The following is a 14,921-nucleotide window of genomic DNA, read 5'->3' as shown; positions in this document are numbered from 1 at the left end:
GCTGCACCACGGAGCACAGCAGCCTGAAATGCATGATACCTGCACCCAGCCCACTGCCCATGCCCAGTTCACATAGGGACAGGCTTCTCAGGTGTAAGTGGAGAAGGTAGACACGTAGTGGGAGTTTTCCAAAGCCTTCAGGACACTTAGCTTTGAACATCTAGCTTTACAGCACTTGGCAGTTCAAGGTGCTTTCGCGGGCTGTCCCTTCCCCTTGACAGGAGAGCAATTATTGGCACAGTGCTGTACTTCATTGAGTGCCATTTGCATGAGTGTTTTAAAGGCTGTCAGGAGCTCAGGTACAAAATTAAAGAGGGCTGCTTGAAGAGCTGCAGAGTATGTTTTTTGTGCTGCAGAGCAACAGGTAACTCTGTCAGCTCCCCTGCCTGTATGGGTGGCTGCAGTATTTTGAGTTTCTTTAAGATAGCTTTCCCCCTTTGAAGGAGCTGTAGCTGCCTTTTTGTCACATTTATCACAAGATAAGAGCATCTGCTTACCAGAAGTTAGTGGGTGCACGATCTGTGTAGACCCAGACTTAGCCTGCACAGCTATCTTTGAGAATGGTTACCTATAAATAGATAGTAAGTGATAAATGAAAACAAGATGGGGGATGATTGTGCTAAACAGGAAGAAAGTAAAGTTTCCTATAAAAAACAGTCATGAATAAAATATGACAGCAAAAATACTGAGTGAACATAATAGACAAAAGTCTTTTAATTTGCAACAGTCCTTCTGACTGTGCAACAACTGATTGTGTAAGATAGGAGAGATTTGTGACCTAATGCATTGCCGTCAGAAATCTTTCCACTAACGCAACAGTCCATAACCACATCTTCATTTTTGAAGTGCTTGCTTGTGGCTGCTTAGGCGAAGCCCCAGAAAGATTGAAAGTATCACTGGGGCAAATAGCAGTGAGAATTTTAGCCAAATAAAGAATTCAGCATCACATCTCTGAGTACTAAATGTGTGCCAGCTGGGTGTGTAACTCTGCAAGCCCCTTCGCAGTGGAAGCGGTGACTGGCAAAGAGAGCAATAAGCTGTAACCAGCATGGCAAGTGGATGGAACTTTTGTCTGTGATTACTTATGGTTTGGAGAATAGAAACTTCAAAGCCTTGAAAGATGCAGGGAGCTATAATCTCTCTTGGAAATAAATTGGGCAGCAGAAAAAGTGAGAATATATGGAAGCTGGAGCTTCTGGAAGGAATCTGCTGTGGCACGTTTCAGAGAGGCTGCAAGTTCAAGCAGCACAAGAGGAGCTGTTCTGCTTTCTTACAAGCAGACAGCAAAGTGAGCTTAGCTTCCCATTTCACATATTTAACTTCCTGCCTCTTAAATTGCTGAGTAGTCCTCAGACTTTCTGTCTGTTTTGCTTTGTCCCTGTGGGTTTTTTCCCCCACCTTTTTTAAAGTAAAGCCAGAGAACATGGTATTGCGTTTGTAGAGCTTACACCTTGTTAGATAAAACCATTTGGTAATACACACTATTCACCATGTACAGAACCTTTACTCTTTCCAGTGCTTTTTTCTTTGTGCAGTGGGAATTATATTCATACTTGACTGAAAATAAGTGATCCAAGAGCCTTCTGTATTTATTTGATTTTGCTGGATGTTCTGTGACCAGCGGGTATAGTTCTGGAAGTGAATGCACATAATGGGCAGCCGTGCAGTGTCCTGAGCCTGGCTTGTCTGCAGGTGTTTATGGCCCAGATCCAGTTACCAGGATATTTCTTCTAGTAAAAGAGAGGTGACCATTTGAGTAAGAGACAAGACAGGGGTAAAAAGATCTAGGTCCTCTTCATCAAACTTAGGGATCATACAAGGTTGTTTCTTTTGAAGGGACACTTGGTTTCTTAAAAATGATGTGAGGTTATACCCCCTACCTCCAACAGTTTATATCATTATAAAATGGTCAGCATACAGCTGATTTTCACTGCTTGGAATTTCTCTTCTTCCATGTTGGGATAATGGAAATAAAATAAATGCCTTTATACTTTCTGAGATTGTGTTTCAGACTCTGAGGTCACATTTGTAAAAACAGTTATTGTGGAAGGATTGTGGAAAACTTGTATTGGTTTTCAGATCTCAAAAAGTGAGATTGTACTAAAAATACAGTGTTGTCCAGGTTCACTCTGTTGTTGTCTCTTAACCTCTGTATGCTTTGGTATTCTAGTTAATGAAATATGGACAGTTTCATTTACCAGATACCTACTGTGCTCTAGCGATATAGAGAGTATTCAATCTCCTTTACTGGGGCACAAAATAGGATCCTTCTCAAAATTTTCATTGCTGTATCAATAACATTTAAGGGAAAGTCAGTGTAGAGGGAGAAGCTGTAATCATTCCCCCAGAGATCCAGTTCTCAGTGTGAGATAACCTCAGAACCAGATTCCCTTGGGGTATTGAGGAATTTGTTTTGGAATGACTTTTTAATATGAATTGTCCCATTGACTGCAAGAGTAGATGTCATGCTTCAAGACAAGCATCTGCACGAGTGTTTTGCCAGACAGGGGCAATGTTTTACCTGCTTAGCTGGACTCAGCTCTTGGTGAACAACTACTAAAAAGGAACAAGGATGGCTTTTTTAGGGGTCTCAGTGGTCAAGAACAGTAAAATTCTTCCTTGCAAAAGAGGTGTAAAACTATCTTTACGCTTACACTGAGGCAAAAAGCATGAGTTTTCTTTTCCTCTCAGGCTCCATCGTCAGGAGGAAAATAGTATCTTTCTTGCTCTCAGTCTCCTTCAGTCTTTTAATATAGCCTCTGTATTTCTTGCCATCCCCTAAAGACCAACCAATTTGCTTGCTTTTGTGACTTGTATTGCATTGCAGAGACCCGTGGGAGTACCCAGGAGTCCCAGGGCCGCTGGGACTCTCATCTTGGCCCTCTTCAGTACAGGGTTAATCTGACTCTCACCAGTTAAGAGAGACCTGCATAAAATAGCAAAGGGCTTTAAGAGCCTAGAAAGTGCTAAACCTGCCGTGGAGACCTATTGCAGGGCCACTGTGATGAACTGTTACCTGTGTGAGTTGCTTGGTTGATTTTCTCTGCCTTCTTTGCCCCCCTTTCCCTGCGCAGTGTCAAGTCCTGCTTCCAGAACATGGAGATTTGCAAGCGGCGGGTGAATATGTACGACACGGTGAACCAGAGCAAGACGCCATTCATCACACACGTAGCCCCAAGTACATCGACCAACCTGACCATGACTTTTAACAACCAGCTGAACACAGTCCACAACCAGGTGAGGGCATCAATCACAAGCAGCCAGTGCTTGAAACATTTATGTCAGGAGGGCCTAGAAGATGAAAAGCAAAGTAGCGTCCCATTTAACATGCCTGCCAAGAGATGGTGCCTTTTTACTCTCCTTCCTCTGCTCTTTTCCTCATTCTCTTTTCTTCAGGCAAGCAGTAATCTTGTGACATTTTGTGTGACGGTGAAATGTTGCCCTTGTTGTTTATGTTGTTGTTGGGGTGATAAATCCTGCTTACTTGGGAAGTTGCTATGGGGAAAAGCTCATTAGCCCCTTAATGCACCAAACAGTACTTCACTCCCTGGGTCAAGCAGAAGTATTTGTGATCTTACAGCTTTTCTTCAAGTTGGCATTGAAGTAAAATGAATTTAAACCCTCTGTAGCAGACGCAGCACTGTAACTGATCAACAGGAAAGAAAAGTTTAGCGATAATGTTTATTCTTATTTCTCATTGCTTTTACTCCAGAGGCCACAGTTGATGTGGGGACTGTGTGCATGTGCCCCCACTGGAAACACATTGCACACTAGTTTGGTGGGCTCTGGCTTTATAATCGTGCTTTGTATTAGTTTTACTTGCTCCAGTGTTGGGGGGTGCTGTGTTAACAAATTTTATGTGACTAGCAGACCAAGTTGTTTGCTGTGGTACTGTATTACAGCAGTGAAGGAAAACTCTCCAGGGAGAGCACTCTAGGAGATGAAGCTCAAGAAATAGCTGCTGTCTTTGAAGCCTTTTGGGAACAGGCTGTTCAAGATTCACTCTAGAGATTGCAGGTGGCATTGCGGAAGTGGTGTTTGGAAAGCAGGGGAGCTAAAGGAGTCTGTGTAGATGTGCAGGATGCTCCTGTGTCAGACTTCTTGACTCAGGTCTTGATACATGTGATCACAGAAGGTATTTTGAAACAATTCAGGCAGGCACAGGCAGAGATAGGTCATGACTTGATGTGAGAGGGTATTAGTTACAAACACCAGTTCCATTTCTAGGCACTTTCTGAGATGCTGACTAAAGAAATGCATGCTACATGCTCCCTTAGGCCCCAGCTGCAGGGCAGAGACACCATTTGTACCAGAGTTACTTGTAGGAAAGACAGACTTGCTTTCATTTCCACACATTTCACTTGACACTGAGATCAGTTGTTGGCTGGGGAGATCCATGGTAATTTCTGAATTCTCGTATGGGGTGTGTATTCTGAGCAGAACCAGAGCGCCCAATGTTCCTAGAAGAATTGGTAGAAATATTTCCAGGAAGGGTGTTTTAATTTGAACAAGCTCAAAGCCTTTCACAATTCTCTTCAACATACCACTCGTCTTTGGCTTTCTTTTGTTCCCTGTCTCTGCAAAATACCTGGGTATTGCCTCCTTCCAGTTATGGCTTCTGAGATTACAAGTGTGGGAGCTGCTGTGGCTGCTGCTCAGTGTGTTGCACAGGAGAACAGATTGCACTTCACAGCCTCTGCATCAAGAGGGGATAAGGAGACGGAAGACATATTTTGTTGTCACGTCCTTCATGGCTGTGGCTGTGGCAGTGCAGCATGGGTCCAGTGGCAACCAGGCAGTGCAAAATGCTTATTAGTCTGCTCTCTCCTGTACCTTGATCAAACCCTTCTCCTGGGTTTATACATTCACCATGAGAAACTGTTGTCTGACCTATCTCCAGCACGGTTGCTGGCATGTTTGGACAGAGGGGAAGGATTTGCTCTGGTCTGGTAGTGTCTGGCTCCCTAGGTGTGCATCCTAAGAACGTGTATTTAGAGCAGTGGCAGAGCTGTTTAGTTGCCTGCAGCTGTTAGACTTAGTCCAAATTTAAAAAAAAAACAAAACAAAACAAAACCAAGTCTTCAGATGTCTAGATTTTTGCAGAACTCTGGGCTTTTTTTTTTTTTTTTTTTTTTTGGCTTTGGCTTTGAAACATTCCCTACTGGAGTTTCTGCTCTAAGAGATTTTAAAGACGATTCAAGTGAAGTTTGGACTTTGCAAGTATTAGCCTTACCTCCTGTTATGCCTTCTGATTACTCAAATTCCAAACATAATTCAAGGAGCATGTGCCATCTTAGATACAAGGTATCCAAGAGGAAAGGCCAGAATGAATTTTCCCTCTCAGGATGAGATTTCACAGGGTATGGAGGTGCTGAGTCTATGTTACCTAAGGAATGTGAGCAGCTTCTAGAGCTGCATACATGATGAGTGAACAGTGTGATTTGTGGATAGCAGCATTTTCTGAGCCTGTCTTCATCATGCTGCAAATCAGAGCCAGTCGGGTGAGAAGTGGGGCTGCAGTTCTGCTGTAGGGAACATGCTGTGTCTCTGAGCAGTACCAGCAGAGCCATGTGGCCAGAGGTCCCGTGGCATGGTACAGCAATGGTTACTCAGGTAGACTGTGATCCTTCCCCCAGCACTGCCTTGTCTCTTTACTCCTCGGTGTCCTGTTCTACCTCTCGTCTGCCGTTTTGGTTTGGTTTTTATTTTATCTTACGCTGTTTTACTTTATTATTTTTTGGATTTTGCTTCTTCCAGCGTACCCATCTCCCTCATTTTTTGTTTGTTTTTTTTTTGTTTTTGTTTTTGTTTTTGTTTTAATTCCCGTCATTCCTTTAGACCACCAACCTGGCTCCCACCTCCTCCAGTGCCACTATTTCCTTAGCCAACCCTGAGGTCTCCATACTAAATTACCAATCTGCACTCTACCAGCCCTCAGCGGCGTCCATGGCTGCGGTGGCCCAGCGGAGCATGCCCCTGCAGACGGGAACGGCGCAGATCTGTGCCCGGCCAGACCCCTTACAGCAAGCCCTCATCGTCTGCCCACCAGGCTTTCAAGGTAAGGGACAGCACCACCAGGTCTTGGCCCCCTGCTTTGTCCAGCTCTTTTTGGAAATGAGTTTCCTCAGTGCAGTCATATGGCAGGAAGAAGGGCTGGCCTAGTAAATCAGAGCAGTGAGGTTGTTGCAGATGGAAGTGTTTGTGTTGGCAGAGGATCTTGCAGGCACCTCTAACATCCTGAGTTGGAGGCAGCTGATACTGAGAAGGGGCTGGGGGAGAATATGTGGTACTTGTCATTCTTTGCTGAACAAAGTTTAAGGCACTTCTGCCATACTTGGGTAAACTTGAAAGCTTTCCCACACAACACCAGTAGATCAGTACATATGTAAGGGGTCATACTGTCACTTCTCAGTGACTCGATTGCTAAAAGGGGAACTCGGGAGGGTAATGCAGCAGGGAGTGTGGTGCTGGTGGAGACAAAGGTTCTCCCCCATAACAGATGCTCATGACCATTTATGAGGTCAATTCCTTCAGCTCCAGGCCTGCTGCAAACAGCTCTGCCTGTGCATACTAGTGGTGGGTACTATTGTCTGACAACTTGGGAGATGCTCAGTGTTAACCACTTGTCCTTCTGTTAGCTTTACATGGTGTAGCAATTTGGGAAAACTAGGCAAGTATCCGTAGGAAGTGGTCTAAATAGACCTCAGTTCATCTGGTGCAACTTCTGCTCTTCATTTCTACAAGCCTGTCTGTGCATTAGTCTCCAGGCACTTGTTAAATGTTCTGCAAGATTATCAAAGCTCTTTTGAACTAGAGAAGTTTAGCTAGACCTCTTCTGCATAGTTAAAATGCATCTCAAGGGTTTGACTTCAGCAGTGGAGTATGTAAGCGACCATCTTCAGCTTGCTGCCTTGAGAAGGCTCCAGAGTAGAGGAGGCAGCACAGGCTGTGCCATGCACTGAGGTGCTGGCAAGGGAAGCTTCCTCCAGCTCAATTAGACTAATGTGGGGCTCAGCCAGTAGTGACTGGAGTTTGGGGTGTGCTAGAGCCTTTTAAATAGGAGTCACAAGAAACTGTGCTACAGAAAATCACCTGTCTCCATCAAGGATGAGAGAGTATGGAGTTCTGGATTCTCATCCCACTTTGGTATAAAGAGAGCATTCTCGTATAGCAATGGGTTTTGGCTGACTGAGACCATTTCTTGTTGTTAAACCAGAAAATATGGGGAAGAGAAGCCATTCACTCCCCTCTTTTCCTTTTCTGCCTGTGCACATTGTATTGCAATATTTCCCGTGCATTTGAAGTAAACTCAGCCAATCCCTTAGTGCCTTTGGAAATGTCTTTTCTGCACCCTTATACACACATCATGTCTGTGAACATTTGATGGACATCTTTGGGCCAGGGTAGAACATGGCTTTCTGATAGCTGATTATTCAGAGGGGCTGAACACCGCAATTTAAGTGGGCATCAGTAAGTGCCTTTAGGCTCCTCTGGGAGCCAGCCCCTGTTCCTAGCAATACTGCTGGTGTCTTATGCTGTACCTTCTGTGCTGGTGGAACAGGGTTACAAGCCTCCCCTTCGAAGCATGCTGGGTACTCGGTTCGGATGGAGAACGCCGTTCCCATCGTCACTCAGGCTCCTGGGGCCCAGCCTCTTCAGATCCAGCCAGGACTCCTCGCACAGGTAAGCAATTCTAAAGGCACCAAGCTCAGCAGGTATTTACTGTGTTGTTTAGCTCTTGGAGGCTGAGGAGAGAAGCTTTCTCTGAGGGCCTTCTGTGGTGCAGTTCGAAGATGTGGGCATGTTGAAATCTCCCCCAGCTCATTGTTCAGCTCAAGGACTGTGTCAGAGTTGCAAAAGCCACCGGAAAAACCCTTTCTCTTTCTGCTTTTCTACCGAAATCAGTGGGAAAGCAGTGTCAGGCCTCTGCTGAAAAGGAACTTACAATAACCTCCTGCATCCTCCTGAACTCATAATCTTGGGGGTAGTTTGCAGCCAGGAGCTGCACTGGTGAATTGCATGCTGCTGATAAATATCTTTCATGCTTTAAGTTTTCACCATTCTGTTTTATGAGCACCTCTGCTCTTGAGGTATGAGGGGGATGTAGAAGGTAGAGGCAAGGGCCCCACACTCAAGGAGCTCTCCTTGTCAGCAGTTCTTATCGGCACAATTGTCTGAAATATTCTCACAGGAAAAGCATGGTTCCTCCTAGAAAAAAAAAAAACAAACAAACAACAAAAAAACCCCACCAGGAATGGTTGTTACATGCACATCTTCAAGGGGTACCCCAGCTCCTCAAAGCAGAGGAGAGGTTCATTCCACCTTGTGCTGGCTTCAGTGAATCTGCCTCAATGGTTTTTGAGCTGGCACCATGGTACCTCTGCTGATAGCAGACAGGGAAAAAAGAAAACCACCTGGTGTACTTAAAACTAAGTTGTGCAAGCTGGAAAAGATGACCAGCTAGTTGCAAAGGCACGTCTCTGTCTCAGGCTTGTTTGATCTGCCATGCCAGCACATTCCTATGCAGTCAGGTACCAGCAGACTTCAGGGTTTATGCCTGTGTGTTGCACTGCTGGGGTAAGACTGTTTCTGTTCTTGCCTTCCTTTGCCAGCTGCCAGTCACACTTATCTGGTGAAGACAGATCAAAATGCAACTTGCAGCCTGCGTGATTTCCATCAGCTAGCCTGCCCTGCCCTGCCCTGCCCCTTCCCAATAGCAGAGCCTTTGTCAGAGAGCTGTCTGAAACATCAAACCGATCTCTGCTGCAGCCCGTTGTAACAACTGACATGGGCCACCTCCCTTGTTTGGTAGGAAAGGAGAGCCTAAGAGGCAGGGAAACAAAAGCCATGGCAAAGTAAGGAGCAGTCTGTGCAGGCTCAGTGGCTGGCACCTCTTGCTTGTGCAAGAAGTCAGCCAAGGCAGTGAATGAAGGAGGTCAAAGAGCTTTACAAGCCCCCACCATTCTGCCCGGCCTCCTGTGGTGTGCTATCCTTTGGGGCTCGAAGGGGTGAGGGTTGGATCTGAAACATCTCAAAGACAGCAGGATCCTGAAATATCTTAGTACCTCCCGCTCCTTCTTCTTGTCGTGGCCTTGTTGGGCTCTATGCAAGTGAGGAATGTGGTAGTAAAGCTCCTCCTGAGCACCCTCCTGCCCACAAGTTACCAGTTTCAGTGCTGCCTCTGCCATGTGAACACCCGTTTCACGGGCTCCCCCTTACATAGTTTTTACTGACATTTCATTCACTGTCACTTCCAAAGGGGAATTCTGGCTGTTTCTGGGAAACACTCCTCACTTGCACAGATTTTTAATTTTTGCTGTAATAAAAGAGAGGAGATGTGCCTGTTGCTGTGCCTGTTTGTCTCATGCGATGAGAAATGCGAGCTGTCTCTGATGGCAGGGCACTCTGATTGATGCCGGTGGCATCTGGTGTCCGTGGGCCTCACTCGGTTCGGGCTGAGCAGCTGGTCTGATAAACAAATCTGTACCCAATTCCAGTTTCCTGAATGGAAAAACACGGCTTCTTTGTGATGCATTGTAGTCACATCTGATCTCGGCGGCTGCGTGTCTCTCTCCCAGCAGAGAGCTGCTCCTCTCATGCACAGCTGCGGATCTAATGCTCTTCAGCCTGGGCCAGGCGACTGCTGCGACTGCTGCAACTGCGAGATGGACCAGCCCCGGCAGAGAGTGCAGCGCCTCCAGAGCCCACTTCTGTCTCTCCCCTGCTTTATTTGTCCCACTGATGAGGCATGGTGCTGCTCTTTGTGCTCCCAGAACCGTGTAGTGCCATCAGGCTTTCTCCCCTGCCTAGCACATGGCACAGGTTTCTGTGTTTGCACTCCTCAGGATGCCTGTGGCCAGTAAAGCTTTACAGCATCCCAGTGCTGCTGGCATCCAGTTCTCCCTGTGCATTTTGTACAAGACCAGCTGTCCCAGATGAGGGACAGAGGGATCCAGGGCAGACACACTGACAGAGCTTGAGCATCATGTCTGGCAGCTGTGTGTCTGCAGCCTGTGGCATGGAGCTAGGCAGTGCAAGGCAGAGCAAGCGGCCTGCAAGATGCAGAGTCAGTGGCTAAAGTAACTTGTTTGTAACTTCTCTGGGTCTCTTTTCATCCTCTCAAGCAAGTGTGGTCCACATATTGTATGCACAAAGACTAGTGAAAGGAGACTGATCTTGTCTTTACTAATAGCTCACTGCAGCTTCAGATCTCAAAAGTGGCAAAGCTGTACAGTTTTCCAGCAGGCTTCCATGGTGTGACCCAGAACTGTCCCCTGCCCTTGAATAACACCCTGGATTCTTGATTTTCTCTCCTTTTAACTCCTTCCCGACAACACTTCCTACAGATGTCCTTCCACTGGCTTTCAAAACGTTATTCCATTAGTTGTTCCTGCTCTCTATCCGAAGTATGAGCTTGGTCACTCCAGGGGGCCCACCATCTCCTGAGGACAAAGGGCAGAGCATTGCTCTACCACCCCAGCAAAATTTCACAGTAATGCACTAACTGGGAACAGGCTGCAGCTGCCAGCATGAGCCTTCTATGTGTTAGCACAGCACACTGTGCTGCTGGATCAGCCTAGACAAGTCTTATCTGCAAGATTAAATGATTCAGTGGTCCTTACCTAATAAGTGAGGAATTTGTGCCTAGGCCCTGACACTGCATCTAAATTTATGCACTGCAGTCGGACAAGGAGCTTAGATTTGTTCCATTCCCTTCCTGAAAAGGGAGGAAACAAGTTCGTCTGCAAGTAAATCCAGGTAGTCCCCTGGGATTGACTGCAACAGTAGTTCAGTCTCCTCTTTTAAAGCAAAGCTGAGGTTTTAAAAAAAAAAAAAAAAAAAAAAAAAAAAAAAAAAAAAAGAAAGAAAGAAAGAAAGAAAAGAGAATAATAAGAATGCTATTTTCCTCCCTGATCTTTTTGTCCCTTTGCCTCATCCTTTTACCTGTTCCAAGCATCACCAGTCCATGGTTGTGGCTCCCTAGATGAAGGGCTCTCGGGAGCCTTGTGACTCTCCATCCTTTGCAGATGTCACTGAGAGGCCTCACTGTAGCAGCCTTTTCATGTAACTCAGCAACACAAAAAGTTACAAGATGGTCAAACTTAGAAGTAGAACTGGGAAAAGATTTTTTTTGCTGGGTGGATTGTTTTGGGGTTTGTGTCACTGGGGGATAGGAGGGAATCATGGGGACAGTTCACACGATCCTTGTGAGGGTGGAGAAGGAGATAAATGCATGCCTGGAAGAAGCCTTCCCTCAAATTTAGCCTCCTTTGAGCAGTGACAGAACACAATACAGGTCCAGTGCAGTAGTGCAGGCAGGGACTAAGGTGGGCTGTAGCTGTTACACCTGAGTTCCTCAGCCCAGCAGTGAAAAGCTGCATTTGGGCAGCACATAGCTAAGAAAGTTTCCCAAGTCCAAAAAACAATCATCTGACTTGCGTAGAGTCACTGGAGCAGGACAACCTGCGTCATGCCTGTGGCAGCCCAGCTGGAGGGGTGATTGCATAGCAGAATGATGGCTCAACTCACAAGGCAGAGATTTTCACCCCTCTAAGAGGGGGGAAGAAGTTGGAGAACACATGGAAAGGACAGGCATGCAATGTGTAGCTGTGCATTACTTGAGAAAGTAAGCTGGCTCTAGAAAGGGGAAATTAACAATGGAACCACAGTGCCTAGCTGATCTGGAGAGTCAAAATTAGAAGTTGCTAAAAAATTTGATGTTTGGGTTGAAATGCCATCAAGTTTTGATCCCTTCCGTTCCCAGTTTAACCTAAAACACAGCTGCTGCTTTGTATGGCAAGGATTTTTTTTTTCCCCTCCTTTGAATTCTTTATATTGATAACTATTCCTGCTTAAACTGTGGTTTCCTAGCAGTGTTTGTCACCTGTGACTGAAAGGTGAGTAAGAGCTGTGTGGTATGACCATGATCATTTTTAGGGGCCCCAGCTGAGCGTGACCATCGCTCATGCTCAGTGCTTGATGCCTTTTGCTAAGGAATTCCTGTCCCTCTCTCTGACAGCAAGCATGGCCCAGTGGCACTCAGCAGATCCTGCTCCCTCCCGCCTGGCAGCAGCTGACCGGGGTGGCCACCCACACTTCTGTCCAGCACGCGACCGTCATCCCCGAATCCATGGCAGGCACACAACCGCTGGCAGACTGGAGGTAAACTGGAGGTGCTTGGAGATGCCCTGAAGTACCCACAGGTGCTGGAGGAGGCATGAGGGCTGGGGTCTTGCAAGGCTACAGGGCTGAGGGGAGAAGGGCTGCAGCCTGTGACCCCACTGTCTGAGAGCTGTGGGAGACTTCTCGGCTCCATGCCTTTGGAGTGGAATGCTGTGCCCGCACCACTCCTTCAGTCTGTTCCCTGGGGAAAACATCCTGGGAAGGCTGAGAACCCAAGAGGCCCTGGAGGAGAGGGCACCTCAGTGAAGGGTGGTGGGAGGCTGCGGAGGAGCCTGCTGAGCAGCCACCGGTTGCGTTTTCACCGTGTGCCTGTGTCCCCGCTGTGCAGGAACACGCACGCCCACGGCAGCCACTACAACCCCATCATGCAGCAGCCCACGCTGCTGGCCAGCCACGTGGCCCTGCCCGCCGCCCAGCCCGTCAACGTGGGCGTCGCTCACGTCATGCGCCAGCCGCCCGCCACCGCCTCCGCCAGGAAGAGCAAGCAGCACCAGTCGGCTCCACGGTGAGTGCCAGGGGCTCCCAGCCCGGCTGCCTCCCCCTGCGGCCCCGCCACGCCGGCCTGCTGGCAGGAGAGGGGCTCGCTGACACCCGTGGGGCGAAACGGGTTTTGTTCCGCTGGCCTTGAGGGATTCGATCACACGTGTTGTGATGGGGCTCTTCACTGCCTCACCACTTTGGTACCCAGGATGTAGTCAGGGTTGTTCTATACCCAGTGAGCATCATTTTGTGTGGGAGTTAGTAGCTGGAGAAGATGCAGAATGGGAGGCTCAGGCCCTGTGCATTCAGCTGGCTACACTGCTGCAATTACTTGTAAATCACTGCCTTGTAGTCCCAGTGATTTAAAAATGTAACCGTATTCTCAGGTCAGTGCGGCGCAGTGCCCAGTTGCTACACCTTTTCTTTTTTACATCATCTTGAAGAAGCACTCCTGAAGTGCAGCATCTGCAGCTTGAGGGGGCTGCACCTTCAGGAACATATGCCTGATGCGTGCACACAAGATGTGCCCTTTCAAAAGCAGTGGGGTGATGACAGTCTTCTGAGCTTTATTGCCACGGGGATTGGGGGACTGTGGTGGCTTTAGGCCACCTGAGCTCTCTAGCTCCTAACATAGGTCATTAGCCCCTGTCTTCAACAGTCCGCACCAGCAACAGTTACACATTATTATACCCTGGCCTTATTATAACTATGGCAGCATAAAACAGGGAGTGTTTTGTAAGGATATCTCATACAGGGCAGTCCTTAGAATCTGTCATCTCTTGGTAGGACCATTTGGCTCTGGAAGGGGGAGTCTGGGGTTGCTTGCACAGCTCAGATGGTAGGGGGGTTGCAGTACCTGTCACAGCACTGTAATCTTGTTTAGAGGACAAGGCTGTTCAAGGTGTATGTGCAGCTGCTCTGGAGAAGATCCTCTGGTCTGTGCAACTATCACACTTCTTTTTAAAAGAAAAAGCACAAAACACTGCAGGGGAGAGAACCAAAATGGGTCACCACTTGTGCAGTGGCAAAAATTTGAGCTTGTGGTTTTCCTGGGTGACTGGACTGGTGCCAGCGGGGCTCTGAGCTCGTAACCAGTTTGACTCAAGTTAAGAGGCCACTATTTAAATCCTTCCCATTTATCTGCTCTCTAATGTTGGATTTACTTTGGGTAGGCTCCAGCTGTCTTGGTCTATTCATAACATAGAGAGGCAGCTCTGTCCCCAGCTAGCCAGCAAAAGAGAGTGCCTGTTGCAGCCAGTGTGCCTGTGCAGGGCCTCCCCTCTGCTGTCACTTCCAGGGCGGGGTGGCTGTGTCCAGGAGGGATGGGGCACTCTCAGAGCAAAGGGTTTCTACAGCTTCATTGACTGTGACTCTTTTTGTGCCAAACGAGGAGTCCTGCTCCTTCGGAAAGGAGGGTACTCCACGCTGCTCATTGGTATTCAAAAAGCACTTTGAATGCTACTGTGCAGCCATTTGTTATGCAAAAGAGGCTGTGTAAGTTGGTGTAGTGTGATATACTGCCAGGGTGACTTCCTTTTGATGGATGCCACCTATTCCTTTTGTTAGCTCTTGGGCCAGGCTGAACATGCAGCCCAGGCCTCAGAGTAGAACAAAACCAGAACTTGGGGGTTTTCTTCCTTTTTGAATCCCCAGATGTTCTGCAATAGCAAAAAGAAACACGACCAAGAAAGGAAGTGTGGGAAATGAGTGAAATGGGCTTTAGTCAGTGTGCTTTGATAAATAACCCCATCTGTACACCTACATTGCAGTGTTTGGCTGATAGTTTTGTGTTTGGATCCCTGATCCAAGTGGGCTTTTTCTGACTGGTCAGGCAGGGAAGCTGAAGTAGGAAGACTGGGAATGTTTCTCTACTGTGTAAGAAATATATAGTTTATTTCTTTCTGATTTATATATGTTGTATGCTGCTTCACACAGGAATGAAACTGAGTATATGTCCTCCCATCTGCCTGCTTTCATCCATGGGACACCACTGTCCTAAAGGATAAAGTATTGAGCAGGAAATGTTCATTGAAAAAGATTCTTAAACAGCAATTAATTCCTGTTTAAAAAAAGCAGTTTTTCTGATAAGTGATTATTGTTTTCCACAACAAATTCTAATTTTACTCCTATTTTTTTATGGCCAAAAAATATCCGGTCATGATGCATCCATGCAGGATACAGGAGGAAGGGATTATCATTTGGGTGGTTCTTCCTCCTGTGTCAACCATGCTGTGCCTGCCTTTGTTCGGTACGTCTGG

The 14,921-nt window shown here is 47.1% G+C and overlaps 1 protein-coding gene across 3 annotated transcripts in view; it reads left to right on the top strand.

Annotated features, from left to right (window-relative positions):
- Positions 1-14,921, top strand: part of HIPK2 (homeodomain interacting protein kinase 2) — a 128,514-nt gene that overhangs the window by 98,750 nt on the left and 14,843 nt on the right. For 2 of the 3 annotated variants that reach the window (XM_066183896.1, XM_066183897.1), the window contains 5 exons: positions 3,075-3,237; positions 5,839-6,058; positions 7,562-7,683; positions 12,020-12,162; positions 12,512-12,688. In XM_066183896.1, coding sequence (XP_066039993.1) covers positions 3,075-3,237; positions 5,839-6,058; positions 7,562-7,683; positions 12,020-12,162; positions 12,512-12,688 — 825 coding nt within the window. The remainder of the gene's footprint in view (positions 1-3,074; positions 3,238-5,838; positions 6,059-7,561; positions 7,684-12,019; positions 12,163-12,511; positions 12,689-14,921) is intronic. The other variant, XM_066183898.1, reaches the window with a different exon arrangement.

The sequence above is a fragment of the Chamaea fasciata genome, unplaced genomic scaffold (assembly GCF_029207755.1).
Source record: "Chamaea fasciata isolate MVZ Bird 193981 ecotype frontalis unplaced genomic scaffold, bChaFas1.0.hap1 SCAF_5, whole genome shotgun sequence".
NCBI classification, from domain to species: Eukaryota; Metazoa; Chordata; class Aves; order Passeriformes; family Sylviidae; genus Chamaea; species Chamaea fasciata.
This window is presented reverse-complemented; position numbering and strand designations above follow the sequence as displayed.